The 17,294-nt window shown below is 40.7% G+C and overlaps 1 protein-coding gene across 2 annotated transcripts in view; it reads left to right on the top strand.

The window, feature by feature from the left end:
- Nucleotides 1-16,548, top strand: part of OLFM4 (olfactomedin 4) — a 38,598-nt gene extending 22,050 nt beyond the window's left edge. For both annotated transcript variants that reach the window (XM_060766874.2, XM_060766873.2), the window contains one exon: nucleotides 14,994-16,548. In XM_060766874.2, the coding sequence (XP_060622857.2) occupies nucleotides 14,994-15,796 (803 nt within the window). In that variant the 3' untranslated portion in view covers nucleotides 15,797-16,548. The remainder of the gene's footprint in view (nucleotides 1-14,993) is intronic.
- Nucleotides 16,549-17,294: the final 746 nt, after the last annotated feature.

Genomic DNA, 17,294 nt, shown 5'->3' with positions numbered 1-17,294 from the left:
AGGGTTCTTCCCACTTGGTCCTCAACCGGAATCTGACAGTAATGCATTACAGATAGCGGTGTTACATCTAATGTGTTCCTTTGGGAGGAAGAAACATTGGCACAAGAAAAAATGTACAGTCTTAATGGGGCTGAGTTTCTTTTTAGAGGGCATAGCAATGAGTAGCAGAATGAGTTGCTTTTACAAAAAAATAACATCTCTTCCAACTTAGCTCCTTTTTCGTGTCAGAAACAACTTGGGAAACTGGGTTGTTGTAGGTTTTTCGGGCTGTATGGCCATGTTCTAGAAGTATTCTCTCCTGACGTTTTGCCTGCATCTATGGCAGAGGTTGTGAGGACCTCACAACCTCTGAGAATGCTTGCCATAGATGCAGGTGAAATGTCAGAAGAGAATGCTTCCAGAACATGGCCATACAGCTCGAAAAACCTACAACCCAGTGATTCCGCCCTTGAAATCCTTTGACAATAACTTGAGAAACTGCAAGTCACTTCTGGTGTGAGAGAATTGGCTGTCTACAAGGGCTTTGCCCAGGAAAAGCCTGGATATTTTACCATCCTGTGGGAGGCTTCTCTCACATGGGAAGCTGGAGCTGACAGACAGGAGCTCACCCCGTCTCACAGATCTGAACTGTCGACTTTCAGGTCAGCGGTTCAGCCAGCACAAGGGTGAACTGCCATCACGACTCCAACATAGCCCTAATGTCAAGAATTGCCCCAGCAACTAGTTATATAGCTCAGATGCTTTCTGACATTTGATGGAATCGACAGAAGATATTACCTTGCAGCAAACAAATTGGAGAGGTTATTCTAACTACCTGCTAATTTTTTGTGGCAAGGTTAGGTTTTTTTCCCTCCTTTATGGAATCTCCTGCCTCTATTGTAAATACTTCCTCAGTCCTTATGTGTTTGAATGGCATGGGATTAGTTATTAATGTGTGCTAACATAGATGAAAAGAGATGCATGGGATCAGATTCCCTCCTCATGTGGATGAACTCAACCTGTGTACAGTAAGAGTAGTTGCCTACGCATTTGAATGTGTAGAGCATTTCAACCATAACAGATTTTGGCAACTTTGACATTTCAGATAGATTTGGGCTGCGTTCTCATTAGCACAAGCCCAGTGTAATCTTAAAGGTGGTGGATTATAGGAGTTGCAGCTCAGAAGCCCACAGTTTGACCATCTCCTGCTTCATAGATTATAATGTTGGAGCTTGTCTTCAATATAATTTGGTCTCTTTCTGTATAATTTCAACACGAGGAGGTGCTCATGTGAACCATCTTTCCACTTGCTGCCAGTGTTTTGCAGCACCCCCCTGCACAACTCTGGAGCTAGATAGGAAGTAATTCAAACAATATGCAATGCACAAAGCAGCCATTGTAGTGTTGCAACATGATGCCTACATAAAATAATAATAGCATATTTGATTCTTTTATTATTGAAAATCTCTTTGGGAAATCACTACTGAATTATTATTTCTTTTCCATGGAAATGCAGGAAGATAAGGGGAGGTCTTGTGCCTCAATTCCTAAGGGGCTTACTTTGGAAAGTGTACTGCTCCCCATTATGCCCATTAAAGCAGGTGCGGAGATAGTTAAGTGCATTCTCCCAGCAGCCTTCGATGCACCTGTATTGCTGCCAGCCCATTTGGCTTCCATTTGCTTGGGGTTCATATTATATTTATAATGTTTGTATTAAACTGGGAATATTTTTGTCCTGTTTCCAGTGCTTTTCTTTTCCCCCCCTCTTTCTTTCCTGGATATTTTGTGGTGGGCGTGAAGAGCGCCTAGGAAATCCCAGAGCTGTCTCCATTTATGAATCTAATGAGAATATATAAAGTTAACGGCTACGGCAGAGCTTTCGAAAGTCACCTCATGAGATGCACTCTTGTAAAGCTTCTCTTGTGGCTGTGCTCAATAGAATGGATTAGCCTACTTTGCAGCAGAATGTTAAAGCAAAATATGCCCTCCATTTTGCCTACACATTTCTAGCTAAGAGCTCATTCGGAGATAGAAAAAAACATTTGGCAGATACTGAAATGTAGTCTCATTTTCTGTTAGAATATTTTGGCAAATTGTTGATATTTTCACTGGTTTCATGCATCTTCCCTTGCGTCTAATAATCATTTGCCTTCTCTGCACAATTAATTCACTTTATAACAATGCTAAGTATGAATCTGACCTGTATATCTCCATGGAATACTACTGGAAATATAGTATAAATATGGTGGGAATTTTTTCCATGTCAGGAGCAGCTTGAGAAACTGCAAGTTGCTTCTGGTGTGAGAGAATTGGCTGTCTGCAAGGACGTTGTCCAGGGAGGCCCGAAAATTTTGATGTTTTACCGTCCTTGTGGGAGGCTTTCCTCATGTCCCCGCATGGGGAGCTGGAGCTGACAGAGAGAGCTCGTCCGCGCTTTCCTCGGATTTGGACCTCCGACTTGTCAGTCTTCAGTCCTGCCGGTGGCACAGTTTAACCCACTGCACCACCGGATGCATTTTTATTATTCATGTCCATCTAAATATCACTACAAACCACAATTCACTGAGGTAGAGTGATTTTGAAAGGGAAAGAGGCTAGTGAGGAAAGTGCTGGAGCTGGCAGAGGGAGCTCATCCACACTCTCTCTAATTCAAACCTCTGACCTGTCGGTCTTCAGTCCTGCTGGCACAAGGGTTTAATCCATTGCACCACAAGGGTATAAATATGATAGTAATGCCACAAACAGACTATTGGTGTTATCTTCTTGATAAAAGGGAACATTGTGGAGATGATTTCTGATTATAGCAAAGAGGAGATCCTATTCCTATTGCATTAATTCTTATTCATGAGTTGCGCATGTTCAGGCAGTGTGCTTCAGGAACTATGCCACATCTATACTGGAATAATAGTTTCTGCCTTGTAGATGAAGATGGTGGGATGGTGGTGCAGAGTTGCAGACTGCATGGAGATTCTCCCCCATTGAAAGCAATCTTTCTGCCAAAAGATCTTTGCACACTTGTGTTTGTGTGTTGGGAGGGAGAGAAATGTGACAGAACAGGTTGATCCAATGAACACGTCACCAGCAGCCTCTTATGTGTGGGTTCTCACACTTTCCATACTGCGTGAGGGAAAGTGATTTATACTCAGATTTAGATGCATTTTGAGATTTATTTTTTAAAGTAGATATCTTCAAACCATTTTCATTACCGGGTTGCTGTGGGTTTTTTGGGCTGTATGGCCATGTTCCAGTAGCAATTCTCTCCTGATGTTTCGCCCAAATTTATGGCAGGCATCCTCAGAGGTGTGTTCAGAGGTCTGAACTCTCTTGTTCTGATTACTCATAGATAATATCTGTTTATCATCTGAGAAAGAAAGATATTTGCAAGGTGAAAGGATTCTCAAATGGACATTGTTGGACAATAATGATGTTCCCACACTGTCTACTTAAGTGGATTTTAGACATTTTGGGCATACCTTTATTGTCTATCATGTCACTGATGCTTGGTGTAGACAGGAGACAAGGTCTTCTTGGTGGCTGTTCCATGGCTCTTAAACTCCCTCTCTGGCCCCTTCCACAAAGCTGTATAAGATCCCACATTATCTGCTTTGAACAGGGTTATATGGCAGTATGGACTCAGATAACCCAATTCAAAGCAGATATTGTGGGATATTCTGCCTTGATATTCTGGGTTATATGGCTGTGTGGAAGGGCCCTCTGAGGGCACTTCCAGACAGCCCTTTATTCCGGAAACATTCGTGTTTTAAAAACGCGAATATTCCCGGGTCCCCATCAACATGAACCCCATAAAGTGCGTGCTTTCTGGGGTGGGTGTCCAGATGTTCTCCTGGACACTCTAAACCCCTCCCCAAAAGCCCCCAAAAGCCCTTTAAAAAATAAAAGAAGTCCCTGGTCTCCATTTGCATTGTGCGGGAGTTCTCCTGGTGTGTAGAAATGCTGTGCCAGGAGAAAAGGGGAGGGGGGAGAGCTAATTTATCCCGGAAAACCATGGGACTCCTGTCTGGAGTGTCATCTCAAAAGGCCAGAACTTTTGAGGGAGCAGTCCAGGATAGCAGAAGTGGTGGGTTTATCCCACGCCTTCGAAGAAGGCACAGAATAAACCCACTAACAAATTAATTCACCACAAACCAGGGTTTTCTTGGTTTGTGGCTAATTAATTCGTGTTTCTCAGGGATGTCATCTGGACAGCCCCCTTTTAATTGCTGGAAATCCCACGTTAAAGGGGCTGTCTGGATGGGCCCTAACAGGGCTGGAATAGCTCCCTCCTTGGTCTCCTCCCAGATTTAATTCAGACAGATTTTACGGGCCTTGAAAAGGCATAGTATTATTTGAAATTTAATTTTAGCTGCTCTCTTATTATTTTCAGTGTATGTGGTAAATTAAGTATGGTCAAAATCATACATTGAGGGCTACATGTCTGTCATATAACAATGCCTCCGTAGCTGTGTCTTCAGATGTTACCATCCAAAAACTCACCTTACAAGTAGCACAATCCTTGGCCCCCTGTAAATTTTGATGCCTGCGTGGAGCAGGGATCAGGGAAATGAGTAGGAAGATACCTAGCTGGATGTTCTGCAATAAGCATTTGCAGACACTTTTGGGTGTCCTTTTGATGTCTCTACGGATGACATCCTTGAAGCTCATCCAACTACAGAAAAATAGTTGGAAATGGCCATGTTGGAGCAGGGGATAATACTATTTACAAGGTGATTTAGGGGGATTTTGTTGTTTTATGGCTTGAATATACCATATGTAATGATATTTGAAAGCCAATTTGAGTCCTAGTTTTGGGGAAAGGGCAGGGTATGAATAAAGATCGTCATCATTACTGTATAGACTTACCTGGTATGTGACTGAGTAAAATGTGTATTTTTAATCATCTCTGAAAAATGTAACAGCCATGCTGACATTTCCCCAATTACTTGAATACTTGGGAAAGTGTGATATGTCGTGGTTCCCTTTGAGTTATAGACAAGGAAAGGAGAACATTCTTCAGCATATTTGGGGGACTATGTTGGCTTTGCGTAGTATAGAAACAAGTGCTCGGAAAGTTATTTTTTAAAGGCAGTCATTTACATTTACAGGGTGAAATCTGGATAGTAATAGGTATAATTCAATTTTTTTTTTAGCAAAAACAACTATAACTTTCTTGCATTTTTGAGTAACTGAAATAGGTATTTTTTTATAACTTTAAACGGTGTGAAAAATAAACTACATGGCCTATGGTGCAAAACACACCTAAGGTCTGAGGCCACAATCACGTATAAATAAACATAATGGAAATTTGCAAAAGACGTTGAGTTTCCTCTTATTATGTGACAATCATATTGTAATTTATTTATTCCTTAGTTATTGCAACAGGGACTTGTTTATTAGTCACTATTTATTTTAACTAGCTGTCTCCATGCCATGGTGGCGCAGCAGGTTAAGCCGCAGAATTTGCTGATTCGAAGATCGGCAGTTCAAATCCATGGATGGGGTGAGCTCCCATTGTTATCTCCAGCTTCTGCCAACCTAGCAGTTTGAAAACATGCAAATGTGAATAGATCAATAGGTACCACTTCTGCGGGAAGGTAACTGTGCTCCATGCTATCATGCTGGCCACATGACTTTGGAGGTGTCTCTGGACAATGCTGGCTGTCAGCTTAGAAATGGAGATGAGCACCCCCCGGTCCAAGTTGGATATGACTAGACTTAATGTCAAGGGGAAACTTTTACCTTTACCTTTACCTCCAAGCAGTCTTCTAATTCCCATTGCGTATGGGACATTCCTTATATATCTGTATTGAGGATCTGTGTATTTCATAATGAACTTTGAACCAAGTAAGATATCTGCCATGGATACAATAAACAGAGGCTTAACCAGAAGAAAGAAGGTACAGTCTCAATAATTGATGCACAGTTATTTCATATGCCTTCCAATATTTACAGAATCAGATGATGCTTTGTTTTCTTTCACTCCCCTTCACCCCATCCTGGGGTAGCCAGCATATTTGCATTAAAGAGTCTTAACAGAAATGCAGCCTTCAGAATTTGTACCAGATACAGATAACCCTCCCTGAGTATTGTACTGTTATTTGGTTTTAAAATATATTCATAAGGATTTGATTTTTTAAAGAGAAAAGCCTATATGGAATATTGAACCTGAAGCCATTTTTTATGTTATTAAGCCAAACCCACTTCTAACTTGAATAATTCATGCATTATTTCATAAATAAAAGACAAACAAGTGTTCGGGAGACTGAACTCTTTAAGAAAAAGAACTTTTTTCTTATTTCTTTTGTACAATAAAACCCCTCTTGGCAGGAATACACATTTTTTTTATTTATGAAACAACGCATGAATTATTAAACCTCAGAGCTCATCTGTACTTGGTCTAATGACATGAAGAATTATTTCTAGCTAAATCTGTGTGACACTTTAATACCTTCACAATTTGGTATAGTTTTGTTTTTAAAAAACAAAATATTGAAGATTTATGCAAGCCATTAATAAGCATTTAATTTGAAGATAACATTACTGATTTGAGTGTACTAATTCCATCAATGTGTTGACAGTTAAGGATGAACTATAAATTACAATGGCAACATTACCTTACATCTCTCGTCTATAAAGAGCTCCCATTGATTGAGAGAGCTGGGGAGCTGCAAGGCATTTAGCAGTAAACCTGGCTCATAAAACCATTACAATCAGTGTTGGTTTTCTTTTTATTGTACTGATCGTGGTATATATAAAACTCTAAGTACAAAAGTATATATATGCCAAGGGCTGAGATAATTCTGATTATATAGTGATTCACAATGTGCGCAGCAAGTTGGAAAGTTTCCAGTTCAAATTAATAGTCAAACAATTCAAAGTAATAGTCTTACTATATTCAGGCCAAATCTGGAGCAAAGTGTTCAGTTCTGGACAACAGATAACCCTCTGTAAGATATAGAAAAAGGACAATAAGGATGATAAAAATACAGAGAACAAAGCATACCAGGAAAGAATGTGGGCCATGTTTGTTTGTTTATTTATTCATTCATTCATTTACCATATTTATATCCCACCTTTCTCACCCTGGAGGGGATTCAAGGCATCCTTACAACAGGCAACAATTCGATGCTATATATACAACTATCAAATAAACCATTACATTTAAAACTAAACAATTAAAACCTCAATTATTAAAATCTCAATTAAAAGTTGCATCAATAATAACACTTCTCAATGGAGGAAATACAGTTGGAGCTATTGATGCAGGTTTATCTGGCCTCCCCTCCCCTCTGTTTTGCTGTTCATGCATGCTTTGTAAGGGATTCTGGAAGCAGCTGCTATTCACCTTGCCTGTTGTAGTCAGGCACACATGGCTATGGGAAGATAGAATTGAATTTTGTGCTTTCCCATCTCATGCTTTGTTTGTTGCACTGCTTACTGCAGATATGCTGCTGCAACCTGACACCAAGGGTCTTTGTTTTTTCATGTCTCCTTTACTACTCTCCCAATGCTAATTATTCAGGCTCTGTTTCCATGCTCTTGGAAACGGAGCCCCACTGGAGTCCCTCAGAGGCGATCAGACGATTTAAGGGGATTGCTGGTGGGATGCTGTGGTGCTCTGTTTCCCAAGTACATGGAAATTGAGCTCAAAGACCTCTATCAGGAGTCAGATATCAATCAACTCCTGATAGAGAAAGATGGGGTCAAGTGGGGAGAAGGTGTGGTAAGCATGTGGGATGGCTGGCCATCCCTGAAGATGGGGAAAGACTTGAAGGAACGGGTTAAGATGGTCCTCTCCACTTTCCCCATTCCCTTCTCCCTCCACTCTGTCTGATGAGGTCCTTAGATATGGGATAGAAAAGAGGTGTAGGCTGGACAGGTATTAAAAAACCCTCATTAAAAGGATCTTTGCTGTTAGAAGGGGCTAGCTACACATCTGCCTACCTGGCCAATCCATGTCATGCTTTCCTTTTGTCCAGTTAATGGCGGGTCAGGTGCCCTTGAAATGGGACATGAGCAGGACATTGCTTAGTCAGGCACCTGGAACTTTGCAACATTCCCCGAGTCTGTAACGGCTCGAAGCTTTCGGAATTTTCAGTCTCCTGATATCTGCTCCCTCCCTTTCCTTTCACCTGTCAAATTTCTGAATTTGACAGGTGAATGATGGATGAACAGCTCCTTGAGAAAAAAAATGGATGTGTAGATCCCGTATCTCAAAGGCAGATATGGGTGGCAACAAAATGTTTTGATTTTTGGAAAATTTTGGATTGTCAGGATAAGTATATTCAATCTATATTCTGCTGCTCTCTGATGATAGTTTGAGAAGACCCAGGGGACTAGGAGAGTGGAGGACTTTAGTCCTGGGATCCAGTCCTAGGTATACCATTTCCTGCCAATTTCAAATCTGTTCTAGGCACTTTGGGAACTGCTTTGGACAAAGTGGGGTGTGGCTTGGGTGATTGTAGGAAGCAGGGGTAAAGTGTGAAAATTCATCTCTTTTCCCATTTACAAAAGTCTTTAGTAGAGCAAGCCTTTATGTTTAATGCAATCCATAATGTGCAACATGATAGTGGAAGCTGAAAGTTGTCATCCCCTTGCAAATTTTTCTCTCACCTATGAACTATAAGATCATTTCTTGTAGCACGATGTTGCTAAATTCTGCATTTCCCATCCTTGATGTATATCACTAACTGTTTATAGTAGCAAAGTGTTCTTGCAGCACCTTAAATAGCAAAAGAACAACGTTAGTAGCATAGGCTTCCATAGCGTAATGTATTTACTCAATCTAAGTTAGCAGAATGGTGAATATACACCACAGAATTAGTGCAGTTTGGGACCACTTTAATCACCATGGCTCCATGCTATGGAATTTTTGGATCTGTAGTTTGGTGAAGGACCAGCACTCTTTAGCAGAAACTGCTAAAAATCTTATAGAACTACAACTCACATGATACCATAGCATGGAGCCATGGCAATGATCAAACTGCAGTAATTCTATACTGTAGGCACACCCTTTATCTACAAATGCTTATGCTACCAACTTCATTCTCACATTTATGTGGTAGAGGAACCTTTTTGCATACTTTGAGAGATCTTGTACATGATTTGAGGATTCCATACATTTTATGACATTTTCCTTTGTTCACAAACATTTGAAAACAAACTTTTACAAGACGTTGCCAAGATGTGAGACGTTTTGCAGCAATTGACCATTTTTGAAGTAACATCCTGTTAAGTCAACTTACCCTTTCTTTTTGAGCAGGCAAAAAATGACATGTATTCTTTATGTTCCCTGGGTTAGAATATGACATACAATGGAGCTAGCTGGAATCCCATCTTGAGCACAACTTGTCATTCCACCTTAAGCAACTGTAAATCAGGTCTCCAGAAGTTGTGACTCACTTTTAAATGCAACCCATTAATCATGCAGAATAGTCTGTGAGGAGTTTGATAAAGTTGTGTTAAAAATAGCCCTGTTTTGGAAGGGTAATGGAAGTGTTTCACACTAATTTTCTTTCCCCAGAACAAATGCCTGCAAACGGTGGGCTGGAAGTGCAATTGAATGAGGTGTTAGAGAATGGGTTGTACCACTTCAGGCAGAGATGGAGGGAGAATCTTCTTTCTGACTGTTGCCTTACATGAAAAACCTCCTGAGGACAGAGGGAATTGATTTGGCTTGAGGCTGCCTCCCTGCATGTATTAATTCTGTGATCTTTTTAAAATACCTCCCATGCCTCTAATTAGTCAAAGAAAAAGCAGAGCCATTGCTGCAAGCAAGGTATTAAATGTGGAGTTTGAGATTCAGAATGCAACAAGTAGGGATTGGGCTTCAAACTGCGTCTACCATACTTTAGTATCTTAAACCTAGCTCAGGATGAGGACATGTAGCCCTTAAAATGCCCCCAATTTCCCCCTATATGGGGCCACATGGAACAATGCCACATTTTCCCCAGGCCATTACAGTGACCTGGAAAATAAATTCTAGGTAATTTCCTGTTGAAAATAGAGCACCGATTGAGCCTAAGCCACATTTTGTGCACCAGTTGTGCCCCTAGCTTGAGAAACCAGACTTAGCCACAGTGATCCACACTCTTGTTACATCCCAAATAGATTACTGCAACGTGCTCCATGAGGAGGGTTGTCTTTGAAGGCTATTTGGAAGCTTCAAGTGGTCCAACGGGTGGCAGCCAGATTCCTCACGGGAGTGGTATACAGGGAGCATACAACCCCCCTGTTGTGTCAGCTCTGCTGGCTGTCATTCTGCTTCTGAGCACAATTCAAAATGCTGGATTTAGCCTATAAACCCCTAAACGGTTCTGACCCAGCTGACCTGTCAGAATGTATCTCCCCCTATGAACCACCTCGGAGTTAAGATCTTCTGGGGAGGCTGTGCTCTTGGTCCCACCTCCTTTGCGGGTGGGAATGAGAGACAGGGCCTTCTCAGTGGTGGCCCCTTGGCTGTGGAACTCCCCCCCCCAGGAAAATTAGATCAGCTCCCTACCTCCTGACCTTCAGAAAGAAATTAAAAACATGGCTGTAGGATTAGGCTTTTGGGCAGTAATTTCTTAGTGCAATAAGAATACACAATAGTGCAATTATGACTGGAATGGCTTTGGACTATGATTTGGATTGTGTGGTTTTAATAATCAGTTTTAATGTTGAGATTTTGGTTTTTAATGTATATGCTTATTTTATTTTATTCTATCTATGTTTGTGCGGCATCAAATTGTTGTCTACTATAAACCACGCTCAGTCCCTTTTGGGGTGAGAAGGGCGGGGTATAAATACAGTAACTATATAAATAGATAAATAAATAAATATTTTTTTCATCAATCCCAATTTGATAGGGTCAGCCCTGATCAATCCTTGGTAATCTTTTTCAGTTGCTTGAAAATTGACCATCCTGTTCTGCATTTTTCCTTTTATCTTCAAACTAAGCTCAAAGTTTTAAAGTAGTGTGCAATCCTTTAACTAGTTTGGAATAGGAGAGGAAGGACAAAAGTTTGCCATTCTCAGTGGACTCAGGCAAAACCAAACTGTTGTAACCTTTCCTATGCTGTCTGATTTTCCTCATTAATAGCATTGGCCATATTGACTGCGCTTTAACATTGTTTGGTCATAAGGGTTCCAGCGAAATATTGAGAGTATGCTAAAATGCCCCAGGCAGTGCTGAAAATAATATTTATTTATTTATTTAAAACTTTATTTATTTAACACTTTTGTATCCCAATCTTCTCTACCTCCTTAGAGGGACTCAGACTGGCTAGATAAGGAGAAATTGTCACCACACAGTGTCAGTACGAGGATTAGTCCCTTCAGATTCCTCAAGAGAGGCAAAGTGGGTCCAAGTTCTGGATGGTTGCCTACTCATGGTCTAGAACAGAGTATCTGAACCCTAGGGGTGCATCTACATTGCAGAATTAATGCCGCCTGACGCCCCTTTAAGTACCATCACTCAGTGCTATGGAATCATGGGAATTGTAGTTTGGTGAGGCAATTTCCATGATTCCATATCATTGAGTCATGGCAATTAAAAAGGTGTCAAATTACATTTCATTCTATATATAGATGTACCCTAGAATTCTACAAAACATCGCCAGGGGTTCTGTGAGCGATTGTCTGCAATCAACAGTTGAGCTGTAGACATGATATTTTTTTAAGCAGGGGTTCCCTGAACACTGAAAATTATTCCTAGCTTTCCTGCATAGTTGTTTGGGAGAGGCTGGTCCAGATTATACCTCACACATTTTGTTCTGGATGCCAGGATCTGTCATAAATATTTCTGCAATTGCATTTGCTATGAATAAGACAAGACAGATATCTGTTAACAAATACGAAGTAAAGTGACCTGACCCATACTGGAAATGAAGAAAGCCCTGAAGCTAATACTGCAATTTACTGATAACTTTCCCATGACAACTCTTTTGGTATTTTACCTCCTGGCTATCGTACCTAACAACAGGGACCAATCCAGGCTGGCTAGACAGCTGCAGTGAGCTGTTCATTTGTGTACAACGAAAGCAATTGAGTGTACAGATCCATTTCATTTCTGTTTTTCTCAACTGTTGATTCTGATCGCTGTAAAATCTGTTACCTAATTGTGGTAGAATGTCAGACTTAAAATCCTCCAAGGGAAAACCTGACAGTTTTATTTATGACCTTTGCTGAAATAATAAGATGCCAATAATGCACCTGTCCTTTTGATACACACATCAAAGCCGCACATGTTTCTCTAGTGCCAGGGGAACGTCTGCTTGGGAACTTCACCTCCTGATTGGCATTTTAAGATGGAGGAATGTAGCAGTATTGTACCTGGCATCATTTCAGCCATCTGGTCTGACTGCTTACTTTTGCCCTCCTTGGCTGGACAGCTGAATGAAAGTTCAGCTCAGGCTCCTGTCTAGATACCCATGGCATTAAATAATTTAACCTGCAAATTAAACCTTCTGGCCATGCTTGTGCAGCTGAGAGATATGTTTTTCCAAAGGGACTGATGGCCACAGCTCAGGAGAGGAATGCATGGATGTCAAACAACAGGAAATATACGCACACACACACACACACACACACACTGTGGGGGGGATATATATATATATATATATATATATATATATATAGAGTTGCTGTGAGTTTTCTGGGTTGTATGACCATGTTCCAGAAGTATTCTCTTCTGATGTTTTGCCCACATCTAAGGCAGGCAACCTCAAAGAATATGAGGTCTGAGTATATTTATTTATTGATTGACTGATTGCAGAACCCACACACACAGACACGTAGCCAGGATTTCAATTCAAGGGGGGGGGGGGGCTGAGTTTGTTTGGGGGGGGGCTGAGTCTGAGTGAAAGAGGTTCTACCCTAGCAAACCTTTTGTATCATTACCCCAATACCCCCATGCATATGGGATATATTGAGTATGGTGATCAGATCATGATATGAATAAACATAACAGTTTAAATAATGCACCAGTAAGGCCTTTTCGCGAACCATCATGAGAATTTCGGGGGGGGGGGGGGGCTGAAGCCCCTCAAGGCCCCCCCCCCCCCCCGGCTACATGCCTGCACACACAGGACAGGACATGTTTTGCCAGGTGACATCAAAGCAATGGTCCAAATGGCAAACGTTATTAATGAGGAAGAAAGGACAGCCTAGGAGAGACTGGAGCATTTTGCATTTATGGAGCGTACTCTTTTTTCTCTCCTGCTGAACTGAATGCAAGCTACTTTTGCATTTTGAACTCAGTTCGCTGAAATTTAGGTACAAATGGGGAAAGTGGAAGAAACCGGGGCATTTTGAAAGTGGGATGGTAAAAGATGAATTGGAACTTTTCCAGCCAAATTTGGGAAGTTGGAGAGTGTGTAGAAAGGTGGAGAAATTATATTTGATGACAAAAACCCCTGGGATGGTATTGGGGGGAACATACGATAGGAGCGGTGTCATGTGAATAAAGCTCCTTTGCTTGCCAATGCTAACCCACCTCAATTTCACTAAAAAAAAAAAAAACCTTATGTAAAAAGGACTTGGTTGCTAACCAAGAAGTGAGTATGTTCAGTACTCTGACTTAGAAGAAGTCGTAGGCCCCATCTACAGTGCCATATAATGCAATTTTAGAATGCATTTTGCACAGTGCAGACTGACATAATCCAGTTCAATGCAGTTAATCTGCATTGTAAAATTGCATTATGCATCAGTATAGATCCAGCCATACACATACAAATATTTGACAGAAAAGCAATGTATAAATCCTCATAATAAATAAATGTTTAAAACCTTGTTTTTTTTGCAAAACAAAAACACTTGTTTGGTATGTTACAAAAGCTACGTACTGCCAGTGGCCATGTTAGAAGACGGCTGCCATGAGAGAGGCATGAGGTGGGGAGCCATGCTGAAAGGCCACTTACTCTCTCCTCCCCTGCTTCTTATATCTGTTTCCTTTTGTACTGTATTGTGGGCAAAGCTTGCTTGTTTTTATTGATTCTGTGTAATCAGCTCTGGGAACATCTTTGGTGGAAGAGCAGAATAAAAAATGCTGTATATAAAATACAATTCTCATGGTGAAGAAGTTACAGCAAGGGTCATTAGACAACAGCCATATTTCCCCTTTATTGGCCCATCTCTTGGACAGTACAAAGGGAACAAGAAGTAGTACAGACTCTAAAATACAGTTTTCTTTTCCGGGGAAGACAGTCTACTCCATTTTGCTTAGAATGTTGCATTTAATTTGTGAAAATGAACCCCATTTTGCAGTAGCTTTTATCTAGACTGATTCATTGGCCAGATACCTGGTCTAAACAAAGTATTAAGGAAGGTGAGAATTTGCGAAGAGTTGGAAGAGACAAGTGTGTGTGTGTTGAGTAGATGATGATGATGATGATGATGATGATGATGATAATAATAAGATTTTATATTCCACTCCATCTGCCTGAGAGGACTCAGAGTGGATTATAACATCCACAGATTGGCAAACATTCAATGCCTTTCATACAGTGGAATAACAATGACATAGAAATACACAGAACAAAGGTAAAAGCTTCCCCTTTCATTTCCAGCTTTCTGGAGGAGGTGCTTAACTCTGACCATGGGGAGGTGCTCTTGTTCCATTTACCAACCGAGGAACCTGAAGGGGTACCTATTCATCTAGTCACATTTGCATGTTGTCTGTTGACACCTCCTGGTTGTATTGCCGGCATGCTACATGGGCACCTTTATTATCTTCCTGCTGAAGCGGTACCTAATGATGTTCCCACATTTGCATGTTTTCAAACTGCTAGGTTGGCAGGAGCTAGGGCTGACTGCAGGAGCTAACCCCGGCCCATGGCTTCAAACTGCCAATCTTTGGGTCAGCAGATTCAACAGTTCAATGGTTTAACCCATTGCACCACTGCTTAAGCTTAAGATGTAAAAGTTTGGTGGGTGGTGAGCATTTGAGATTTAGAGGTTTGAGAACCTTCTCTGCCTGGAAGTTTATACTTTTGGAATACCTTTCCCAAATATTTAATGCACTTTTCTTTTGGTTAAAGGAACCTGCAGCCATGGCGGAATTGTGAACATCAGCCAGCCCTACATGGTTCAGTTGAACTGGAGAGGATTTGGCTTCAAACAAGGCGGCTGGGGAAGGTATTCCTCTCCTCTTGCTCCCGGAAAGGAACTCTACTGGATTGCTCCACTGACAAGTGCAAGATACATAGAATACTACAGGCTTCATGAGTCCTACGATGATTTGTTGCTTTTCAAATATTCAAAGGAAAACAGATATCAGTTTGGTGATGGCAGTGGTGCTGTTGTTTACAACAATTTCATGTATTTTAATGTATACAATTCTAGAGATATGGGTAAGCTAGATGTAAACACAAACACCCTGGTGCTGAGGAGAGCTCTCACAAATGCTGCTTTTAACAACCGGTTCTCATATGCTGGTGTTTCCTGGCAAGATATGGATTTTGCTGTGGATGAGAATGGGTTGTGGGTCATTTATTCAACAGAAACCAGCACAGGGAATATTGTGATCAGCAAAATTAATGAAACAACTCTTGAAGTGCTTGATACATGGGAAACGAGACAGTATAGGCCTTCGGTGTCAAATGCCTTCATGGTCTGTGGGGTGCTGTATGCCACGAGGATTGTTAATACTAGGAAAGAGGAGATCTTTTACACATATGACACAAACACTCGAACAGAAGGGAGAGTAAGCATCATTATTGATAAAATGTTGGAAACCATCCAGAGTCTTGACTATAGTCCTATAGATCGGAGACTTTATGTGTACAATGATGGATACCTTGTTCGACATGACCTCATTTTCCAGCCTATTATACCAGCATAGTTTTCTATATATGTTTGTTCACAAATAAACCAACATATCATGAGGAGAAGAAAAAGCAAGGATCAAATTTATTTGTATACTACTTTTTCAGTATATGAGTATCACAATGTCACTATGTATGTGGAATTACTATTAATCATAGAATGCTGGTTTCTATATTCTGGCTTTCTGAAGATTTTGGATAATGAGTGCTACTGGAGGGAGTTACTGCAAGGTCATTCTGGAGTTGAAGGCAATTATGTTTTTTTTTTATTTTGTTGTTATTTGTTATTTGTTGTTATGTGCCTTTAAGATGATTCCATATTAGGACAACCCAATCAAAGGATTTTCCTGTCAAGATTTATTGAAGGGAGATTTCTATTAACGGAACAGAAACTTCAGCATTGATTAAGTTAATTAATGATCAAGTGTAATAATAAATTTAGCAAACTTCTTGCTCAGCAAAACAATCAAAAATCAATGTTTTGCTTCACAATATGAATTAAATATAAAATGTAATGATAAATGATATGTTCATTGTGGCGAAAATAAATTTGCTTGTTGACAAACCAAAATGGCACACAGATGGTTTTGAAAAATGAATCAATGAAAAAAGAAAACCAGACATTTAGCAACAGCCAGGCACAATTGAGGAGTGGAGGTGGGAAGACATTAAGGCAAATGAACAAAGTATTACTAAGGGCCCTATAGCCCAGGATCTGATCCCAGGTTTTCTGTTTGTCCCAGATTATCTGGCAGTGCAGATTCATATAATCCAGTTTAAAGCAGAAAGCCTGGGATCATATCCTGGGATATGAGACCTGTCTGGAAGGGTCCTTTGATTAACCAGAAAGGCAAATGGAATAAAGCAAGGCAAGTCAATGTTTGTAAAGAATGGGAATTAAGAGAGAGACTGAGAGTGCATTTGCACTGTGGAATGAATGCAGTTCAATACCACATTAAATCCTGGGAGTTGTGATTTGGTGAGGCACCAGTACTCTTTGGCAGAGAAGATGAAAATAACAACTCCCATGATTCTATAACACTGAGCCACTGCAGTTAGAATGGTATCAAACTGCATTCATTGTACAGTGGAGGTGCCCCCCTGAGAGGTCAAATTTGGATGGTCATCAGATGATCTCACCACAACTCTTTCAACAATCTGTGCGACTGTTGTTATCCTTGCTGTCTCTGACTTATGATAATATGTTTTTAACTAGCCCAGTTTGCTTCGTATGTGGGAGGTTAGATGAAACACAGCTATTTGGGCTAGACTTAAGCATACACCATAACAACATAATCTGGGAAGTACAGTTCTGCCTTTGGTGGAAAAGGATTCCCCACAAGTACCACTACAAAAGTTTGCTGGATAATATGAGGCCAAAAAGGGCTAGTAGTAGTAATTCTGCAGGGGCCCCCAGTGGTGCAATGAGTTAAACTCATGTGCTGGTAGGACTGCTGATCGAAAGGTCAGTAGTTTGAATCCGGGGACTGAAGTGAGCTCCCATCTGTCAGCTCC

Source organism: Anolis sagrei, chromosome 3, assembly GCF_037176765.1.
Source record: "Anolis sagrei isolate rAnoSag1 chromosome 3, rAnoSag1.mat, whole genome shotgun sequence".
Lineage (NCBI taxonomy): Eukaryota > Metazoa > Chordata > Lepidosauria > Squamata > Dactyloidae > Anolis > Anolis sagrei.
Note: the sequence above shows the minus strand (reverse complement) of the source record. Positions and strands in the feature narration are given on the sequence as shown.